Here is a 23,978-nt window from a genome sequence, read left to right on the forward strand (position 1 = left end):
TACAGTATTGTTGGTAGGATTAGATGAGATACATGTGTAAAGCACTTAACAGCGATTGGTACATATTTTAGAAACTTGTTTCCTTACCTACTGCCCAAGAGAATGTAAAAGCAGGGATAGTACTTACCTGGTTCACTACTGCAAAGTGGGCACTTAATGTTTGTTGATTAAATTAATGGCACAAAACCATTTAATAAATGTAACTATGACTAATAGGATATGTACAGTATGAACCAGTATCTCAACCCTGATTATATGTCATATCACATTTATTTAAATATGTCATATTTAAAATAATTAGTAGAATTTTAAAAATATACTGATTCCCAGGAGCCACCATAAACTACTGAATCAGAAGCTTCACAGGTGGGACGAGCTTCATGGTTGGGACCTGGATACCTGTTTCTTTTCAGAGCTCCATAGGTAATGACAAAAATGTATCCAGTGTCGAGGACTACGGGGAGAAAGAAAAGGCAGTCTGCACTTTACATTAGGTCTGTGTACTATGTACTGTACAGTTTAGGAGCTCTAAAATCAGTGAGAAGTAAATTAATTCCAAGAAGCTTCGGAGAAGTATGTAAGAGGGAATGGTCTTCACACACACCAGTTCATCTATTCTAACACAGCGTCTGAAGTAGTACCGTATTTATTTTCATTTTATAAATGAATAACTAAACTATCTTTCAGAGGAAAATATACTAGGCTTCAGTTTAAAATGTAAAAGATTCATACCAGTCAGCATATATTCTCCTGTTTGGTCTCTTCTGTGACCAAATGGTAACAAGCATTTGTGTGATATATGGCTAGGATGTGGAGTTTAGTGTGTGGCCACAACACAGCTAAACAGTCCACACAAGGACCAATCCTTCACTGCAGTCTACCACCTGGATACCAATATATGAAGGCCTTTCCTACATAAGATGATGACTAGCTATGCTTCGCCTCTTTTAAGGCCAAAAAAAAAGATGAAAAGGAACTGTGCTCCAACTACAGCATGGAGAATAACTGCTAATTATAGGTACAACCCTAGTTAAGTAAACAACACATAAACCTTTGCTAACCACAACCCTTCATATTTTATTTTTGTAATAAAGAAGAAAACACCCCCCAAAGTGGAGACTATCAGAGTCTTTGAAGCAACTTCTGAAAGAATTCCCAAAGCTAGCAGATACATGATGTGATCTTCTTCAGAGTCTGCATCTGCACTACTGTCCAATGAGAAGAAAGATTTAAAACAATGACTCAGCAGCCCTAGAATATCCTAAAAAAGATAAAATTGGACTATAGTTTAATAATCCAAGCAGGAAAAATAATATATGTTAGAAGTAAATATTTTCTTTAAAAGGTTAAAATTAGGGCTTCCCTGGTGGCGCAGTGGCTGACAGTCTGCCTGCCGATGCACGGGATGCGGGTTCGTACCCCGGTCCTCCCGGGAGGATCCCACATGCCGTGGAGCGGCTGGGCCCGTGAGCCATGGCCACTGAGCCTGCACGTCCGGAGCCTGTGCTCCGCAACGGAGGAGGCCGCGGCAGTGAGAGGCCCGCGTACCGGAAAAAAAAAAAAAAACACGTTAAAATTAAGAAGGATTTTGTGTAACCTTAAATTAATGATAATATTCTGGAAAATATTGTATTCATTACACAGGTAAATTTATTCATGGTAGAAAATATCTTAATAGTAAAGGCTATTATTATTCAGTGAGTGTCTAGGGCAGTATATTGACTTCTCTTTTTTAAATTCTAAAAATAAAGACGCTTCTAGCTGGAGTGAGTTCAGGACACTCACGTGCAGAAACATGGAGATGAACTTAGATCACCTTTTAGATCTCCAAAACTCTATGATTTAATAGAGGACCCTCTACTCTCAGTTTTGAAATGGAAGAAACTAAAGTTTTAAGAAAAATGGGGAAAGGGTAGTAAGATAACAATCTGTAATTTATACCCAAGCTATTCTCTATCTCACCCACGGTGAATTCCTCCCTCCTCTCAACTGCTTAGTGTAATGTCTTTTATAAAATGGTTTTGATAAGGAAAGGAGGAAAAAAGAGGTACCTTGGGAAAAGTCAGACAAAAATCTACTCAGCCAAAAAATTCAAATCAAAAGCTAAAAAATGCGTCATTTTTTTTTATACACAGATGCCCAGTTTTAGATGGACAGAGACAAATCTTTGCCTCTCCCCAAAGCATTACACTTCTCACTCATATTTATATTAGTCTCTGAATATAAAGCAGCCAGTAGTTTAAACTATCAAAGAAGATACTCATAACATTAGTGATCATTCAAAAACACTAAAAGAACCAACTAGATTATTCTGTTCCATGTTGGTATATCAAATACTGGCTGAAATAAACTTAGTTAATGGCCAGGGACAAATGATCTTCTGGGTAATCAAATACGTGGGTTGCAATGGGTTGCAATGTAATGTCTTAAAACTGTGACCTATGAGGCATTTTGCAGCCTGGCAAAGAGTTTAATCAATCCTAAAAATCAATATTCTTTCGTTGTCAGTACTTCTCCCATCTCTCTGTGTTCTGATATATATTCTAGAAGATTGGGACCAACTACAGTTAAGGCTAAGGACAAAACATAAAGGAATGATGAAAACAAAAATAAATGGAAACCTGAAAGGTAGCAGCAACAAACATTCATTTGGAAACTGCCTGAGATCAGACTATAGGGCACTTACAGGAATATACAAACCGAGCACCAACAGAATACAAATAAACATGTGACCCTCTGGCTGTATCTGTCAATGTGAGCTGGAAAATATTCAGTGGAGACCTTTGTCTAAGCAGAGAAAAGGCTGAATCACCTAGTGTAAACTCTTGTGTTCTGATCCATGTTGACATTGTTCTTCTGAGGTAGCAACTATATCACTATTAAACTGTTTCTACCAGTTAGCAAAAGCTTATGTATGTGGTCAAAGTAGAGGTCAAAGCACAAAGCACAACACCTTTATGAAATTTTTACTCCCAAAGAAATAAATTTAGGGGAATCAGCCTGTGAACATAGGAGCTGAAATGACTCAGGGTAAAAGCTGGTCTGAATTGTCACCCATGCGGGTCAGAAATCTCACCAGAGGCTCAGCAGGACTCCTGAGGGAACTGTAGAGAAGGAGGATGAACAAGGTCGCTCTCTTTGCATCTGTGCATGTGGACAGAGCATGCATGTCAATTCAGCATCTCAAAGGACCCAGAAGGCACAGATTGTAATTTGTTGAACAGTGAACTATAACAGTTGTTTGGATAAGTAACTCAATCAATAATTACATGGACAAATAGAGATTGCTTCTTGGAACAGCCAAGTAAATCTGTATATATTAACACATGACTTAGAAATCAAGTGACGTGCATCTCAAAGAATTTTGGTAAACATCTTAATAAAAATAGGAAATATAACTGGTAGCACAGATACCAGATTAAACAAGACTATGAAATAGACGAATATAAGAAAAGCTAAAGAAAAATGGGTTATAGATAGATTTTTCTTAAACAAGAAAGCTGTCTTAGAATCTGTATCATATTTAATATCTACCAAGTGTCTCGATGATTAATTTTATCAACAGTCCTGTCTTATGGAGGATAAAGGATTAAGTGAATGTCTTAAGATCACAGGAAAAGTTAGAACAAGTGGGCCTGATCAAACCTTAAGATACAATCATTTATTCATTAAGGCATTCAGCAAACATTTGAACACCTAGAATGCCAGTGCTGATGATAAAAAACAAAACCCTGGATAAGCTCATGGTCTAGTAGAAAAACTGTCAAGTAAGCAAATGATTGTGCTACATTGTAATGAATCCCTTTATAGCAACATGATACAGGTGTTAGGATAATCTAATTCTGCCTGAGAGTCAGGGAAAGTTTGAGAGGAACAGCAACTTGGGCCAAGTCTTGAAAGATACATAGGAAGCAACTGGGTAGACAGAGGAGAAAGAGAACAGTAGATTTAGAATGAATAAAAGCAAGGAAGCTTTTCATGTCCACATTTATCATGAGCTGCAAGAAAAGCACATGGCTAAAGATGGAGATAAAACTCTAGAAATAGCAAAGGGCTGTATGATAGAGGGTCACACTTAGAGAGTTCAGACCACAGTTTGTAGGTGGTGAAAAGCAGCGAAGGGACTTGAAGCAGGAGTTTCATAATCACACTTCATTTATTAAAAGCAGTCTGGTAGCACTGTAGAAGGTTAGCTTAGAGGAATTAGAGTAAAACCAGAGTCAGGAAAACCCATTAGGACACTTTTCCAATACTCCAAACAGGAAATAAGAACCTAAATTAAGTAGGAAGAACTATTTTTCTCTTATTCTTAAGGGTAGCTTCTATCAGGTCATGCTATAATCAGGTAGGTAATGTTATATATAATAATAAGAGAGAATGTCATAATACTTCTATTTGTGCAACTTGGCTTAGAGTTACTCTGAGGTCAAAGGCATCAGTTGTATCAAATTACCAGTGCGACTTAAAATAAGGAAAAGTTCTAAAAGATTTGGAATAAATTTCAGGAACAAGAATAAATATTTTTATAACCTTAGTTTCGAGCTCCAGTAACTTTTATGTCAATGTATAGTAATAAATGTTGAGGTAGTAGCAGAGAATGGGCACAGGGTGTGTAAACTAGTGAAACGGTAGAGAATTTAAGGCACTGTTAGCAATCTAAACCTCTGTGGCCTCATTAACCTCTTGATGCCTGGAATAAAGTTCCTCAGTGCTTTTCACATTAATGAAAAACAAATCAGCAATAACAAAGTGCATTGAAAAATCACCATAGAGACAGTTGGAGCAGTCAGTTATTTCTCTTGAGACACACAGAGGAGAATCTCGAGCGAGAACCAGGATTCCGCAGCATACGTAACAACGTAAACAATAATACAGTGAGTTGTTCACCGAAATGCAGCAGTATAAAAACTTTACCTCGTGCCAGTCTTCGAGTCTGTTGTCAGAAAGATCGAGTTCTGACACGTGAGCACAGAAGGCAGCGATTTCTTTTTCATCCCCTGCACAGGTTATTCCACAGCTGTTCAACACCAGTACACTTGGGAGGTTGAGGCGATCTGAATCATGGGAGAAACAAAATACTTTCTCTGTCAGCCTAATTCTTGTCTACATACATTCAGCCACCAGGAATCAAGATCAAATTGTGTGAAATTACACAAGGACCTTGAAAATATAAGATACGCTGGGATCCAAGGGTACTGAATTCTAAGGGGAGACAGCCAAATATGGCCCAGGAGATCAGAAGAACTAGTCCAGTACCCCCAAAAAGCCCTGGAGGTTTCACCTCCTGGCAGCATTGTTTATCTCAACTGCCAACAACAGAACCATCATCCATGCTGTCACCTTATCATGTGACACTAGATCCATGTGATTCATGTCAGGGCCACCACTGTGTTCTTATTGGCCTCAATTCTTTCTTTTTTTAATTTAGTTCAAAAGTATCATTCTGGATAGCTCTTTTCTCTCTGTCTGATTTGTATTTTCACTTTTTGTTGCCTCTGGAAATTATCTCAAACCATTAGATAGTCTATCTGCTAAACCACTTCTGTTCTTCAAGTTCATATCACTCAAGGAATCTTCCTCGCTTACGTGGATCCATTTAAAAATCTATATCTTTCTCCCATACTTGTCCATCAATCATTCCCCTTTCATATCCATGTAGAATTTGTCCCTTATGAAAATCAGACTTTTAAAAATATATAATTATAATGAGAGAAAATGTTTTAAAGTCTTAAACCATTCAATGAATTCAGTCAAACTATTGCTTGTTCAAAAGTATGTCAATAAAATCACTCTTCCTATCTCTAATAAAAAGGATAAACATGAGAATTCAACCACTCTTTTCCCATTTGGTACAAAGCCAAGGCTCACAAAAGTATATTTCATTAATGGAAGCCTCGAATAATATGAACTTTCAACTTAGTACTTTTCACAGAATCAATTTTCTCAGAATGGGAGTGGACCCTGAAAAAATGAGCAAGTAAGAAGTCCACTTCTTTCTGCTGCTTCAGTTTATACGGATTGATAAGATAGTTGCATTGAGAAATAATAAACATTCAGTAACCTTTGGACACAGGAACTAAAACACTGTTCAATATTCATCTCCCATCACTACAAAGAACTACTTCCAATAACAGTTAATTACAACATCAAGCTAAAATGCAAACCAAAAACACACCTTGCACGTTTCTAGTTGTAGATCTTTGCTCACATAATAATCCCCCTCCTAGAATGTCTTTATCTCCTCTCTAACCAAATTCTACATTCTTGAAGGGTTAGTTCAAATCTCACAGCTTTGAACCCTTTCTTGATCCTATAAATTAACTCTCTAAATGTCTTTCCCAATCACTGTGCCGTTCATTTGACTCAACATAAACTACCTTGTGTTATTATATATTTTTGTAAATGTGAATATGTTGTAATCCAACAAGCTGTAAGGTCACTGAGGGCACAGGCCAGGCTTGTACTATCTGCACCCTCCAAGTTCCTTGAAATATTATCACTCAAATATTGCTCTCGCCCTATGAGTGCAACTAGAATGCCTTTTGGCCCATCTGCAGGAAAATAAATCCTTTCAGGTTTTCAAAAACACTGAAATCATAGCAAGGGAGAAAGACTATTCAACTCATAATTCAAAATAAAGGGAATCATTTGCAAATAAGGCAATATTCTGGTTTAATGTCCTAAGTAAGCTCCAGTAAAAAAATGTTTTAGGCCCCATCTTTCTTACCTTTCATAGGAGAGCCCTGAGGTGTGGCTGGGACATGGACTCCCATCCCAGGACCACGGCGGTAAGGAAAGTTTTCAGGACTATATTTTTCACATAATACTTGCATAAAACTCCTCCCACTAGGTTGATCCATCTTCCTTTCCTAAAATTCTACAAGAAACCAAGAAATCATCAAAATTTATTTATTTACTCATACAAGAAATATTTATTGAGAATCAATTATTTATAAGGTACTAAGCTAGGCACTGCATACACATAAGACAGGCAGGGAGAAGAGTTAGATGCTGCAAAAATACAGGGGGAAGATGATGAGGGCCCAAAGTGGTACAGTGGTAGTACAAATAGATTTAAGATCAACTTAGAAAGCAAGCTTTTCAGGAGTTATAGGGGCTGAGGGGAAGGTGGAGTCAAGGCTGACCCCCAGGTTTCTAGTACAGGAGACTAGGTGACTAGTGACACAACTAAGAAAAAAGAAACTATGGAGAGATCTAGTTTTAAGGAGGAAATTGATGAATTCTATTTTATACATGTTCAATCTGAGGCATCTGTTTCAGGGGAACAGTCTGAAATTGGGTGAGAAATGTGAGCGAGCGGCGAAGATTTGGACCTCATCAGGAAATATCATGAATAAGAATAATAGGGCACTAGAACTCTCTGGGACACTGATATTTAAGATACAGGCAGAGGAAGCAAAGCCATGACGGAAAAGTAAAAGGGATGATCAGAGAGTGAAGTGTACAGCCAACATTTTGAGAAGCTTTGGTGAGAAGGGGAGGAAGAAGACGGGCTGATAAGGTAGGCAGGAACAGGAGAGAGTACAGGATTGGGGGCAATTGCCGAGATCTTTCCTCTTAAAATAGGAGAGAACTGAATACGGTTATAGATTATAGAGAAGCAGCAAGTACAGCTGGAGAGTCTGAGAATGACTACTGATACCTGGTCCTAGGAAAAACCAGCAGGAATGAGCATTAAAAAACTTCTAAAAGGCTGTTTGGTACTACCCATATAGTACTCCAAACTGTTCACCATTGGTGGTGATGTATTTACTTCCCTATGCTGCACTGGTTTGCTTTTGCTTATACAGTTTAATTATACTGAATGTTAGGTATCTTTCTCATGCGATTGTCCTAACTCCACCATTACATTATGAAGGGGAGCAGTGCTATGCGATTCTACTTTTTCAGTATTGGTTCATAGCATCTGGCAGAGTATACTACACACGGTAAGGGCTCAATAAATCTTGCTGAGAGCTAAAATCACGAGCCTCCAGTATGCTGAGCGGAAAGAGAAGATGCAGGATCAGGAGTGGGTTTAAGTCCCACCCGGTTCTACCACTTAATAGTTTTGTGCCATCAGGCAAGACAGCGTATTTCTCTGGGACTCAAACGTCTTATTCTGTAAAATAAGATATTAATATCTATACTGCTTGGAGTTCAGCATTACTGTAGAGCTCTAAAATGTACAAGTGCACTATTGAGATTATAGGGCTCTTGTAAAGCTCTAAAACACACAACTGTTATTACTTGTAACAGGAATTTGTAGTATGGTAGAAAAAGCACATAAACAGAAAACTTAGGCTCTGTCATTTACTAGCTGGGTGAAACATAAGCTAGTTAGCTAGCCTCTCTCTACTTCAATTTTCCCACTGTGGATGAGCTAAAATTTTCCTCTTGGGTTTGTAACAAGAATTTGAAAAGGGCATAAATATAAAAGTGGTCTTTAAACTTGGCCCATTTTCTAGATTACTACCAGGACCACGAGTATTGTACTTTGTGAAATCAATTCACAAATGCCTAGAACACAGAGTAGACACTCATTGAGCACTTGTCCAAAAGTTTTACCCGTACTTAATTTATCGAAGTTTAGACTACGTAATACATTTCATAACAAGTATATCACAAGTCACCTTGAAAATATAGGGCTGCCCTCGGTCAGGGTCATCATTTGGGAGCTTAAGAACAGAGCCTGTTTTAGGACAAGAGAGTTTGTTCTTTCTACCCAGAGTGGTAAGTATATGCTGCCGTCCTCTACCCCAGCACTGTGTCAGAAGTGAGCTGTGTGGGTTCATCTAGGACTCCAGGAACTTTCAGGTGGAAAGGTTCTTTTCCAATGTAAACTCATCACCAACAGCATACAACACGGAGCAGGTGCTATGCCACTAGTGACAGGCATCACAGCTCTTATCAAAGACCTGTCTCAAGCAGAATGCCAAAGAATTTTCAGAAATGTTTAACAAAAAGTCAAAGAGGTTACACTGCTATCTTCCATACAACTGGCAGTTCAAAAGAATAAAAAGTGTGTGGGAGGGTGCTGAACCGTCAGTGTCAAAATAATAGTCACCGAGTTTAAATAGCATCTTTTAACTGAGCTTCAGAATCACTTAAACTCCAACCTCTTCAATCCAAGGGCAATAATCTTATACACAATTTATTTATTTATTTTGCGGTACGTGGGCCTCTCACTGTTGTGGCCTCTCCCGTTGCGGAGCACAGGCTCCGCGGCATGTGGGATCTTCCCAGACCGGGGCACGAACCCGTGTCCCCTGCATCGGCAGGCGGACTCTCAACCACTGCGCCACCAGGGAAGCCCTACACAATTTAAATATAGACAAGCTGAGTGTGGAATTAAAGAAACCTCAGCTAAAATTGGAGTCTGGACAGACCTATAGGCAGAGCCCTCACCCTTGCCACGCAACATTAATTACTCCAAATGGGAAGAGATGGAGGCCTACATCTCTGACAGGAAAGCGTTGCCTACTTTACTATCCAGCGGGAAGAAGAAAACTCTTTGCTCAATGACAGCCCAGCCAATCAGAGACCACAGCAGCCCAGCCAACCTCCACACTTTGGACTCCCAGCTGCCTCCAATGGACTGTTTGGTTTTAACACACTCCCCCTCCCCTCATTTCCCCTATAAAAGCAAGTTCCCCTGCGTTGTTCTCTGGATTTGCCTGTGGTCTGCCACAGTTTGCACATCTCAAATTGCAAATCCTCTGGCTATTCCCAAATGAACTGGCTTTTGCTGGTTAAATAACTGGCTATTATATTATTAAAATTGATATGAGGGATGGTGAGGTTAGAAACATATGCAAGTCAAAATAAGTGTTAGTAAGCAAGCAATCATGGGAACTGAAAAATTACTCCTTATGGCCCCGTGCTTTCACAATGCTTCCAAATAGTCTGCTTTTTTTTTCCCTAAAGACTTAAAAGCTATGCCAGTCGCCTCCACTGGTCATTTCCCGGGGTACTCTATTGGAACAGCATTCCAGGCGTGCAGACAGTGTACACAATAATGCATGGGTTTTGAATTCGAACATTAAGATTGCAAAATGGATCGGTGACATAAATCTACTCAAAATCTGTTGGGGCAGTTGGAGGAGGAACAGTAGGTGGGAAAGGAAAACTGAAAACCAAATAGATTGAAAAATGAGGACATACAGGATGGAAGAAGATCTTTAACTGGAGACTTTTAAAAGGTTTTTTTGGAGGTGGAGGGGTAATCTATGACTTTCTGGCAAGAACCAGTGTCAAATAACATCTGACTACCTTCTACAGTTGGCAGAGGTCTAATACATTCGTAAAAGTGTGCTGAATTGGTGCTTAAAGCCAGGGAGCCAGGAATCTGGGGTGATGTTGCTTGGTTCCATTACCAAGTCATGGAGTGTGCCTGTGAAAAACTCAACTCCTTTGTGCCTCAAATCCTGACTATAGTATGCTTTCATAAAGCACTTGGTAAAAGTGCAAGTTGGAGGATAAGGTGCTCAGCCCAGTCACCTAAGTAACCTCAATAGCTATCAATTTGTACTTTCTGTTCCCAAGGTCAGGTCAAAATTAGTATGAAACTCAACACAATTGGAAACAGAAAATAGGCTATGTCTGACCACGAAGAGTGGAAGAGATGCAAGATATAGCCTTATGCTGGTATGCAAGATCAATATTTACTTCACCAAAAAATTTTATGGTAAATTACCACACTTCATAAAGTGTAAATACTACCAGCCTCACTCACAACTTCCAAAAAATATAAATACTACCCCAGAGTCCCAAAACATGCATTTTAAATCTTATAAAAAATAGGTTTATCTGCCTATATATGCACAGACTACCTCCAGAAGGATAAAATAGAAATTAGTAAAATTAATACCTGTGGTTGACTCCAAAGAGAGGAAATGAGGAATAAGGTGAAAAGGAGATTTCCTTCTCACTGTTCAACCATTTGAACAGCCTGAACTCACCAGGTGCATACATCACCCTTTTTTTCCATACATTATCTTTTCAAAATACAAAACATTTTTAAGTGATTTATCTGGGAATGACCTAATAATCTGTCAAAGTATTTTTTAAGTCCTCATTATTATCAACTGTCTGTGAAAAAAATGCCAAACCCGACCATGTGAAATATATAATATTAACTTTTAAAGGAATTGGGAATTGAGGAAGAAAAGAAATAAAATGGATGGCCAAACGGAAATACTTTTGTAAAAGAGCATTGGTAAAGAAAAAGAAAGCAGAACAAAACACATCTGAGCCTCAGAACTAAACTACAATCAGAACGAGAGGTAGGGTTGAGAAGAAGGGGGGAAAATGAGTCGTGGTACTCTCATAGTCACTACCATGGCTTTAACAAGGGCAAAGCAAAAGCTCCACTATGAAGTGTACAGAGGGGTGGGAAGAACACCCTCAGATCTGCCATGTTGCTTCCTTTGCTAGCCAAGTTAAATGTGTTAATAAGAGTTACCCAAATAGTTCATCCAAATTACTCAAATGGTATCCAAACTATTGTGACTCTGGAACCACAAGGGCACCAGCAGGCAGAGGTTACAAAGCCATAGCCTAAAGATGCTGGGGAGCTTCAGGCCTCCCAGTTGCCTTCTGCTGTGGAGACTAACAAAAGAATGGGGCTTCCTACAGCAAGATGCAAGTTACTGGAATAATAAACAGTTGGGAACTGATTTAGAGTTCTAAAAAATAAATTGCAAGAATTCAAAATATGCATTAATGTAGGATGAGGTTAAACACCCAGGAAGAGTTTTCATAGCATAAAAATAATAGAGAGGAGGGAAACACTCCCAAGTAGCTTAAAATTATTTTCAGTCATTTGACATGGACCCATTTATATACAACTAACCAATCTCATCTATTCATCCGAGAAGGGCAGAGAAAACCACATTCTCAAAGCTACCTGCCAATATTTTGCTACCAAACATGTGAAAATAAAACTTAGGTTAAACATTTTGGCCAAAGGCTCCACAATTTCACCTTAGGGTTCCTTTGATCAGATGACATTTCATTCCAGGCATTTTTCTCTTCTCAGGTGCCTATCTCCTTTACAAGACAATCTGAGAATAAGAATTTCTTTACCACTTGTTTAATAAAAATGGAGACAACAAATATGTCTAGTTTTCTCTCTTTTTTGCACCTTATCAAGTGGTTCCAATTAGGCTTATTTGCCCATTTATTCATAAAATGTGTGCCCTCACAAAGCTTACAGTCTCGTGTGATTCCATTCAACAAACATGAACCAGACACCGAATCTGTGCCAAGCTAAATACTAAAGAAAGTGAGAATGAATAAAATCCAAATGCTGCCCTCGGGGCATCCAAAACCTAGAGGGAAACACAGGGAGATAATGTGTACCTGAAATAAGCCACCCAGAAAATAGTGAATTCAAACACAAGAAGCGATTAACTTTTTAGAAGTATGATCAAGGAAGTAGGAGGTGAATCCTGAGCCATTCTGAAAGATAACGAAGATTAGGTTAACAGGTTGGAGAAGAGCATTCCAGGCACAGGAAACAACAGAAGATAAACCAGCACAAGAGACATTAAGCAGTATTGCTACAACATAAAATATTTGTGGGGAGCAGGGGAGACAGGAGATTCGACTGAAAGGTGGACAGTGGTCAGCTCATGCCTGACCTTGCTCAGGTCTGACTTTATCCTATAGAGATAAAAGTAAGAAAAGTTTTGATAGACTGCTGTGAATATTGTGCAAGGGTGGGGGTGACCGATCTTTATGTAGAATATCAAGGGGTCAAAAATGATGAGAATTTAAAAATCCCTAAAGGACTGGGCAAGTAGGAGTTTGTTTACCTTAGTGGAAGCACTTTCAGTACAGACAAGGGAGTAGAAACCATAGTTTAGGGGGTTAAGGAAGTAAATAAATGAAGACAGTAAGTATAGACCATGCCTTTGAGCAGCTTAGATGAAAACAGAAGAGATGGGACAGATGATGAAGAAAAACCAAGTGTTCAGAGAGAGAGACAGAGCTGTTATATCTTGTTCTTTTTTTAAAAGAACAAAAGAGGAATTTATAGGTTGAGTTTGGTGGGTAGGGGCATGGAGCAGGTCAAAAAACTAACAAAACAAAGCTAAGAAAAACAAATATCATATATTAATGCATATATGTGGAATCTAGAAAAATGGCACAGATGAACCGGTTTGCAAGGCAGAAACTGGAGACGCAGATGTAGAGAACAAATGTTTGGATACCAGGGCAGGGAAAGTGGGGGGAGGGGGGTGGTGGTGGGATGAATTGGGAGATTGGGATTGACATATATACACTAAATGTATAAAATAGATAACTAATAAGAACCTGCTGTATAAAATGAAATAAAATCCAAAAATAAATAAATACATTTTAAAAGAACAAAAAAAACAAAGCTAAGGAGGAAAATCTGGATAGCGTCAAAGAATCTCTTAGTATTACTAGCTTTCTCAATTTTGGGAAGTTTTTTTTTTTTTAAGCCCATTTAACTTTTACTTTATGGACTCCTAACCTCATCTCTGCAAAGCTTCCTTTTGTGAAAGACCTCCACTATATCTAAACCCTGCCAGATTCCTGGACATTTTAGGTAGCTGGGACTTTAGTTTGTTTCCTAAATCTTTCTGATCCTCAGCAAAAGTGTACCCAATAAAACATAATTACTCTGGGAAAGTATATGTGTATTTTACATATTTTTACCTCCAGGAAAGATAAAAATGAATAAACAAATAAAGGAATGGATAAAGAAGATGTGGTGCATACAGACAATGGAATACTACTCAGCCATAAAAAAGAACAAAATAATGCCATCTGCAGTGACATGGATGCAGCTAGAGATTATCATACTAAGCGAAGTCAGAAAGAGAAAGACAAATACCATATGATATCACTTATATGTGGAATCTAAGATATGGCACAAATGAACTTATCTGCAATACAGAAACAGACTTACGGACATAGAGAACTGACTTGTGGTTGCCAACTAGTTAGTAGATGCAAACTATTAAATTTAGGATGGATAAACAACAAGGTCCTACTGTATAGCACAGGGAACTATATCCAGTCTCCTGAGATAAACTGTAATGGAAAAGAATATTAAAAAAGAATGTATTTATGTGTATAACTGAGTCACTTTGCTGTACAGCAAAAATTAGCACAACACTGTAAATCAACTATACTTCAATTAAAAATTAAATTAAAAAATAAAGAAAAAAGGGTCTATTGATCAGCTTTTTTCTAAATAACTGCTTTAAAAATACTAGCGATATACATTCTGAATTTTTAAAACTTACCAACTGAAAATAAGCAACCCCATGTAGATGTAGTTTCACTTTTCATTAGCTAAGCTAAGCATGTAAATAAGTGTCACCAAAAAGCTTTTCTTATCTGAAGCATATTTAGAGCCACAGCCATACCAGGAAGCTCTGGTTGACAGATTGAGAGAGTAGATTAAAAGCCTGAGGATGCACTTTATGGTGTATATTTTCTCAGACCATTTTTTCCATACTATATAGATACATGATTTTTACACAAAGATTAAATTACTTTGGATACAGAGCTCTGTAACCTGCCTTTTCACTAAACAGCTCATGAAAAACTTTCTATATCCATAAATATATACATATACAATCTTTTTTTTTTTTTTTTTTTTTTTTTTGCGGTACGCGGGCCTCTCACTGTTGTGGCCTCTCCCGTTGCGGTGCACAGGCTCCAGACGCACAGGCTCAGCGGCCATGCCTCACGGACCCAGCCGCTTTGCAGCATGTGCGATCTTCCCGGACTGGGGCACGAACCCACGTCCCCTGCATCGGCAGGCGGACTCTCAACCACTGCGCCACCAGGGAAGCCCTACAATCATTTTTATGGTCTGTAGAGTATTCCATTAACAAGCTTTTGCACCTGAACTCATGAATGACAGCAATCTCTCCCATAAAAACACATTAAAGACATTGTCCAAGTCAACATACTTAGGCTAGACAGTCTCATTCTGTATGGCACTTCTACCTTCACTTATCATAAAGTACATATACCTGCAATTCTATCTCAGTTACCTCCTTGAGCATTATGTAATATACCTAAGTGGATGCCTTCTTGGGATGAAAAGTAAGGAAAATAAATTAGTTCTAATAACCTTTCAGAACTCTTCTGTAGAATTATAGTTTACTAATTCACAAGTTGACTCTGAGTATGCCAAGTGCAAAACTTGAGCGTAGCTGATAAATCCATTATCATAACATACCACACCACCATGATTTCACACTCTACTATGAACCACCCTATTTCTCAGTTTCCTTCTCAACTGTATACTAAACTATATCCAAGTGAAGTAATGTAGCACATCAACTTTTCTTGGTAGATTATTTTTTTTAATTAAAAAAAATTATTATTATTTTTTTAAATCCAACATTGCCAAATGAAATGTGAATTCAGACTCCTGGTCAGTCCTTGAATTGGGCTATTAGTAGGGCACTGTTACCCTCTTCACTTATCACAGCACTATGCTTCTCCTTAAAAGTACCACAGGTATTAAAATATCTAATCCAAATTCTTTATTTCATTATATTAGTGGCACCAAAATATCTAAAACTGTGACTCTACGTTATCAGTGAGTACAGCCCCAGAGCTGTCTGTATTTTCTACTAAAGAACTATACTGCATACAAGGCACATTTGATGTTGGACAAAAGACAACATCCACAACTGCAAATTAGCAAACAGGACTGATTCTCACGCTAGTAGTCTATTCTACGTAGCACTCAAAATTTCTGATCCAAATGCACTAGCCCAAGAATTTTATTATTTTGATGAGAAAGTATTTGAGAGGAAAAAAATTTAAGAAAATACTGCTATTTAGATGTAAGTACCTCTTTGTGTGAAAATATTTCTAAGAACTTCTTTCTTAATTCCTGTAGCTTCTAACTGTCCAGAAATGTTGGCTTACACCAATTGTCTATATCCCTATGAAATTAGGCATTTTAGAATGCAGAAAAGCACTTTCCACCAACTTTCAGCAATCACAACATAAAAACTTTAATATTCACCACACCCCTTACTTCAATAAATTCCAAGGAGAGTCTGCCCTTATCCCCCTTCCCAACCCCTTCCCAAACAAGTCTGCATCCATCCCTACCTTTCTATGTGGCCCAGATTCAATCTGGGAAAATCTCAAGGCTTTTATGTTGCACTTACTCAAAATTCAGGAGTAGAAACATTTACTCTTGAATCGATGCTCCCCAAAAGCCAAGTGTCCCCAAACTGAGATTAACAATCATTTGAAAGACTAGTAATTTTCCACAACCATCTTCTGAAACAGCCAAACTGACACTTATCTCTATTTACAGGACATGAAACTGAGGTGACTTGCTAGGGTTTCCGAGGCCCAACCAGCATGCTAAGTCATACTTTCTGTATCCCTAATCTGTTGAGCCATGCTGTCTTCACTGAAGAAAAAAAAAAAAAAAATTCATGTCAACAGTATGTAGCATCATGCACAAATCACAGAAATACAACTTATTAAAATTTATGAAAATCATTACAGCCAAAATACCTCTTGTAACCATGTCAAAGTAACTGAACCACAAAGCCAAGCAGCAGTACTGATTGGTCTAGTCACCAAAGGGGGAGAAAATATTCTCAACTTCCCTTTCCTGCCAAAAAGCAATAAATATTAGTTTCTTGAATGGATTGGTTTTCATCAGGAGAAAATTGTATACACATGCTATCTTTCAGCTGTGAACACACAAGTTCAAGGTCAATCTGTTCTATAAACTCAGCTGTTTATAGAACAGATTACCCCATCATCTCTACTTGTGAGTAACTACAGAGGCTATCAAGTTAAAGCAAGGCCTCATTAGGAACGGTCTACTAGTTCATCAGCCTGCAGCCTTCTAGAGTTTACAGACCATTCTGGCTCACAGCGAAGAAGTGCCAGAATGTAAACGTCAGCCACACAGAGAGGTTGCCAGAGTTTACAGGTTATTAAAAAAATTCACTAGCCCTTTCCATATTTAGTGCTATAGTAGTATTACTGCCTTATGGTGATATTGCCTAGTGGTAATAAGTGCTGGTTCTAGAACCAAACTGCCGGGATGTAAATCATAACTGACTCCACCACTCCATTTGACTACAAGGAGGTTACTTTGGTTTCTAAGTCTCCACTGCCTCACTTATAAAAGGGGTAACGGATAGCCCCTAACCCCTAGCTCATACGGTTGCTGAATGAATGGAGATAACATGGGTAAAACAGGTTTCACTCAGTGCTTGGCACATGGAGAGCACTCACTAAATACTGGCTTACTATTACTCCTACTGCTACTGCTACCACTGTTACTCCCATCACAACCCAGTGAGCATGGCAGCATTAATGTAGGGCTGGGGACTTATTTACAAATTTTGCTAAATAGATTTGATCTAATATTTTTTGGTCCTGGGCCTATGCTAATTAATGCCAATTAATGATTCAGGCAGTAAAATGTCTGACATTTATAATGTCACTCCTCCTTAACTAGAAGATCTTTCCTTCTCCACCTGTCTAAATTTTATGCATCCTTCAAGGCCCTACTCAGAATATACTTCGGAGATGAAGCCTTTTCAGATACCTCCTGCCATAATGATCTGTTTCCTTTGAGCTGAGCTCATGGTAAATATTTATTGCCTAGAATATTCAGTGGGCAATTAATCAACCACATATTGGCACAGATTTTCATTTTTGTCCCATTATTAACTCATGCATAGTGCTGTGATCTTCTTTTGTTTGTTTAATATCTTTAGACTGTATAGCTCTTGAGGGTAAGAACCATATCACAATGCTCCTTTCTATCTATCATGGACTGGAACTTTGCACATAATTGGCACTCAATGAATATGCTCATCAGTGAGTTTTCTAATCACTTCTGATTGTGCATATTATAAAGTATGAAAAGCAGGTGTATTAATAAACTCAGCTCAGAGTAGTTACAAACAAAAAGGCATCATAGCCACCACTGAATTACTAATTATGTCTACCTCTCAATGGGGATTCCAAAAGTAAGAGATCACATGACAGGGCAATGAATCAGTAACAGAGCCAGAAATGCTTGCTTCTGAGCACAAGCTAAATTCTTCTGCAAAAACTACAGCCACAGTAGATTTAATACTGAATATATAACTTTGGTATCTATACTATACTATATGTCTTATATGCAAGAGTTAATAATTTCTGCCATACTTCAGACCAATAGGCACAATGTAGTAACTAAAGAGGAATATATGCGCATTGCTGGTGAGACTGTAAAATGGAGCAGCTGCTGTAGGAAACAGTGTGACAGTGCCTCAAGAGATTAAACATGGATTTACCATATGATCCAGAAATCCCACTTCTAGGTATATACCAAAAGAACTGAAAGCAGGGACTTGAATAGCTATTTGTACACCAATATTCATAGCAGCATTATTCACAATAGCCAAAGGATGGAAACAATCCAAATATCCATAGGCAGATGAATGGATAAGCAAAACGTAGTATGTACATACAATGGAATATTACTCAGCTTTGAAAAGGCAATTCTGACACATGCTACAACATGGATGAACCTTGAAGACATAACACTAAGTGAAGTATGCCAAACACAGAAGGACAAATCCTATGCGATTCCACTTATATGCGGCATCCAGAGTAGTCACATTCACAGAGACAGAAAGTAGAATGATAGTTGCCAGGGGCTGGGGAGAGTGGGGAACAGGGAGTTATTGATTAATGGGTACAGAGTTTCAGTTTGGGGACAAAAAAGTTCTAGAGATGGACAGTGGTGGTGGTGGTACAGCAATGTGACTATACTTAATGCCACTGATCTGTACATTTAAAATGGGTTAAAATGGTACATGTTATATATATTTTACCACAATAAAAATACTTCAAAAAATAGGGAATAAATATGTTACACTAAAAAAAAAAAAAAAAGATAAATACAGGTCAAGTCCAAAATGTCTGATTCTTACTCCCTCAGCACAGTTATCAAATTAATGCCAACAATTCACTTAAGGATCTTACACAGTAAATGAGGGATAAATTAGTCAAGTCTCAATAAATGCATTTTTTACGAGATATGATTTATAATGTATACAATCTTACATTTTTCTTGGATTCCTTTACTGGTGTTCACATGGAAAAATATCACTAATGGATGAGGGATTAATAGAGTTAACATTTAAACTACAATCTCCAAAGGGACTTGCCTTTATAAAATGTATGCCTTAAGTTACTAATAGTACCTATGAGAAAATATGATCCTCATATAAGTCACAATAATAAGGGTTTAATAATCTAGACCTGTTTCCAACATTTTAAGAATCATGATTCTTTCCTAAAATACTTTTTTTTCCATTTACCTATAACTAAATAATAATACCATGTTATAAATATAATAAAAATATTCTCAAAAATGAACTATCTTCATTGAGATAATGGCACCTGTCAACCAGAACTTAGTATTTGAGAGATTCATTGAATTAAATCATTATTTTAAAATAAAATGTTATAAATATATGTCTAAGCATAGAGGGAAGGGAGAGTGCTAAAGTTCCTGAAAAACTGCCTCCCCAGACTTCATAATACAGTTGAGCCTCATTATTAGCAAATTCTTTATTTGCAAATTCACCTACTCGAATTAATTTGTAACCCCAAAATCAACACCTGCAACATTTTCACAGTCATTTGCAGATACTTGCAGAGTAAGAAAAAATCTGAGTCACCTGACAGACGTGTACATTTCCAGCTGAGACAGAACAAGGCGTTGCTCTGCCTTCTTGTTTCAGCTCTCATACTGTAAACAAGTGTCCTTTTCACGGTCTATTCAGTGCCAGGTTTTTCATATTTTTGTGCTTTTTTGTTGATTTTACGATTGAAAAAGGCCCCTCAGTGCGAGGCTGTGTCCCTAAGCACAGGAAGGTTGTGATGTGCCTTAGGAGAAAATAGGTGTTAGATGAGATTTATTCTATCTAACTATAGTGCTGTTCACTATGAATCCGAAGTTAATAAATCAACAATATATTGAATAAGGTGTCTTTAAACAGAAACACATATAAAACAAAGTCAGTGTATATATGTACATGCCACTCTCTCACTTCGTCCCAGCTTACCCTTCCCCCTCCCCATGTCCTCAAGTCCATTCTCCACGTCTGCACCTTTATTCTTGTCCTGCCCCTAGGTTCTTCAGAATCATTTGACATATATACACTACCAAATGTAAAATAGCTAGCTAGTGGGAAGCAGCCGCATAGCACAGGGAGGAGATCAGCTCAGTGCTTTGTGTCCACCTAGAGGGGTGGGACAGGGAGGGAGGGAGGGAGGGAGATGCAAGAGGGAGGAGATTTGGTGATATATGTATACATATAGCTGATTCACTTTGTTATACAGCAGAAACTAACACACCATTGTAAAGCAATTATACTCCAATAAAGATGTTTTAAAACAAAAAACAAAGTCAGGTATTGATCACTTGACGAAAATGTTGTGTGCAATGACTGGCAGGACCCTAACCCTACATTTCCCCTGGGAGCAATGGTTCCGTATTCACTAATTTGGTGTTCACGGCAACTTTACGTAAGTACCATGAATAACAAGAATCAACTGTTCTTTGTAAAGAAAACTCTGGAGGAAAACAAATAGATCAGTGGAATTGAAAAGAGAGCCCAGAAACAGGTCTATGTAAATGTAACTGCAAGCATCATAGACATCAGTAAGAAAAGGTTAAACTACACAAGAACTGTCCCAGGACAAGTGAACATAAATCTGGGAAAAATGAAAGGGAATCCTCATCTCACAACACAGAAAAATTCAATCCAGCTAAAATGTGGAAAGCAAACTTTATTCCTATGAGAAGAAAATAGTTATTTTTTTTTAAATAAGAAAAGAGCTCTAAGATCTTGATTTAGGGAAATATTTCATAAGCAAAATGCAAAAAGGAACCATAAAGGAGAAGTCAAATGAAAAACTTTTGATCATCAAAAGACTTTAAACACAGAAAAAGACAAGCCAAAAACTGGACGATAATTGCAACACATGTAACTAACATGGGGGAACTCCTAAAACCAATAAGAAAAAGGCAAACAACTCAATAGAAAAATGGAAAAGACATGAACAAGTATTTAACAGAAGATAAAATTCAAAAGACCGATAAATATATGTAAAAGATGTTCAAGTTCAATAATTCAGAAACAGAAATTAGAATCTCAACAAACTATCATTTTATATAAATTAGCAAAACTTAAAAATTCTGACAATACCAAGTGCTAGAGAAAATGTGGGAGAATAGGAACCCTTCTATTGCTAGTGAGAGTACAAATACCTTGGAAAACCATTCATCATTGTCTAGTGAAGCTGAAGATGTACATTCCCTGTGACCCAGAAATCCTCCTTCTCAGTGTAAACTCTACGGGAACTTGTAATGTGCACCAGGAGAAAAGTACAAGAATGTCCACAACAACGGTACTGTTTGAAATTACAAAAATCCTGACCAAAAAAAATGCCCTTACGTGCAAGAACAGGCAATTGGATACATTGCATTATATTCATAAAATGAAATGTTTCCACAGCAACAACACATAATACTTGATCATTTGCTATGACTGCTTCCTTATCAACGTGAATGACTTTTAAAAACACCGTTAAATGGATAAAATAATCACAAGAATATATACAGCACAATCCCACTTAAAGAAAATCAAAAAAATAGAAGATTAATCATCGTACTGTTTAGCGTTACATACATAGGTGATAATTGTAAAGAAAAGTCAGAGAATAAACACGAAATTCAGAACTGTGGTACCCTTGGAGGGTGGGGGTGTATCATCCGAGAGAGGCACACGGGAGGCAAAAGCAGAATTCTTAATTCCCTCCTCAAACCTGCCTCCTCCTCCGCCAAGTCCCCACCTCCAGAGTTACATTTTTCTCTTCCTCTCACATCCCCGTAATGAACCAACCTCTAGAACACCCCAATTCTGCCCAATTCTTGCCATTTTCTCTACTTTACTCTGGGTTAAGCCTCCATCAACCTCTCGCTAGGACTGTTGCAATAGCTTCCTCCCAGGTCACTCATGACCATATAATTCATTCTCCAAGATCATCCAAGTGATCTTTTCAAAATCTAAGTCAAATCATGTCCTTTAAACTGTCCAAAAGCTTCCCTTCACACTCAGAATAAAATCCAAATCTTTATCGTAGCCTTCAGGGCTTCATTTTTTCTCTTCTGTGCTTACTTCTCTAAACTTACCTCCTCCCACCCTTTTCTTAGCCCACTAGGTTTCAGCCAGCATGGCTTTCTACTTCTCAAACCTGCCAAGCTGATTCCCCCTCTTAAGGCTTTTACAGGAATGCCCTTTTCCTGGCTCTTGGCTTAGCTGGCTTCATCTCAGCATTTGAGCCTCAAATAAATGTAAGCACAAATGTTACCTTCTCAGTGAAGCCGCCTCTAACCAGCCCATTAAAAATGGCACCACTGCCACCAGCAATCACTTATCACCTCACCCTCTTTCATTCTTGACAGCACTTATCCCGATCTATTAATTTAGTGATAAACTCCACCCAGAACCAAAGTCCCACAAAAGCAGGGATCTGTCAGTCCAGTTCAGTGTGGTACGAAGCAGTGTCAGGCGCATGGCAACAAATATCTGTTGGCTGAACAAAAAAGTGAATTTTTACTTTGAATAAATATGAAGTAGTATTTTCTGACAGTGACGTGAAAATCACGAAAACCAGTGAGAGGTATTACAGATGGAAAGAAACTTTGAAAATCACTGGAAAAGCATTAATTTCAGAGGAATTTTAGTTGAAGCCTTTTCTCAACAGTACTAGTAATAGATCACATTCCTAAGGACCATTAACGCATGATTAGTGAAAGTTTCATATAGCCAGAGTCCTGAGTTATGGAGGTGTGGCATCTGTTTAACTCTCCTAATGCAACCTGAGTTCAGTTATGAATCTGCACTGAAATTTGAGCAAGTTATTTACCTCTCTACGCTTGCTCTCTCATTTGTAAAATGAAACTATTAATAGCTATTTCATAGAGTCATTGTGAAGTTTAAATGAAAAAAAAAAAAGTGTTTAAAGCATCTAGCTGCACCTGGCCTAGCAAGTGGTCAATAAATCGTAGTTATTATTATGAAAACTGAGTAGGAAAGTCCAGAAAAGTGCGAGAGCTTATGAGTCAAATAACCCCCAGGCACCTTCTGCATCTAGCGGAGGTAGACTATATACAATGTACTGGGACCATAAGCCAGGACTAAATTCTTTTCCCTCCAAAAAGAAGACCAACGTACACAAGGGTAATACATAAGTATGGACAAAGCACTTTGAAAACACCAAGGGAGTGACTCTCTTCAAGAAGGTCAGCCACACATAAACCTGAGTCTTAAAAGAGGTCACAGGAATTCCTAGATGAAAAATAAGGGGGAAAGGTACAAATAAGTGAAAGTGAGAAATGCAGTGTGGCTGGTGTGGAGTGTGAGGGAGAAGGGCTGGGAGATGAAGATGGGCCTGCAGGACCAGATGGCAAGAGGCTAAGGTCCTCTGTTTCCAAGTCTGCACTTTATCCTTCAGGGAGATGAAGGGTGGGGGGGGGGGGGGAATCTAACATGTTAATTTGGTACCAATCCTTCTAAAGAAGGCAAAACACATTTTTATGAATTTAAACCTAAACACCATATAGGTCCACCAACTGTTATGTCTAAAATGGAAAATAAATGTTAAGCCTAAATTCTTGAAAACACGAGCAATTTGCTTAACAATGACCGACACAATCTGTTCTCAAGTTTCATTACTTTGATGAGCCTTGTTACCATGATCATCATGACAAAAGCAGAAAATATCTATTAAGTTCACTATTTACCTTGTAGTATGTTGTTTTTTATGTGATGTCATTCAATTCTCACAACACCTTTATAAAAGGTACTATTATTAACCCCATTTTACACATCGGAAAACTAAAGCAAAGAGAGGCTAGTCAGATGGCTAGT

General features: G+C 38.0%; 1 protein-coding gene across 2 annotated transcripts in view; it reads right to left on the reverse strand.

Moving 5' to 3' along the window:
• The window catches only part of TBCEL (tubulin folding cofactor E like), a 79,449-nt gene that overhangs the window by 51,403 nt on the left and 4,068 nt on the right, over nt 1-23,978 (reverse strand). The window contains exons 1-3 of one of the 2 annotated variants that reach the window (XM_029207781.1): nt 19,719-20,048; nt 6,728-6,877; nt 4,915-5,054 (exon numbers count right to left, since the gene is read on the reverse strand). In XM_029207781.1, the coding sequence (XP_029063614.1) occupies nt 4,915-5,054; nt 6,728-6,860 (273 nt within the window). In that variant the 5' untranslated portion in view covers nt 6,861-6,877; nt 19,719-20,048. Of the gene's footprint in view, nt 1-4,914; nt 5,055-6,727; nt 6,878-19,718; nt 20,049-23,978 lie in introns of those variants that run through there. The other variant, XM_029207780.1, reaches the window with a different exon arrangement.

Source organism: Monodon monoceros, unplaced genomic scaffold (genome assembly GCF_005190385.1).
Source record: "Monodon monoceros isolate NGI ecotype Baffin Bay Population unplaced genomic scaffold, NGI_Narwhal_1 Super_Scaffold_7, whole genome shotgun sequence".
NCBI classification, from domain to species: Eukaryota; Metazoa; Chordata; class Mammalia; order Artiodactyla; family Monodontidae; genus Monodon; species Monodon monoceros.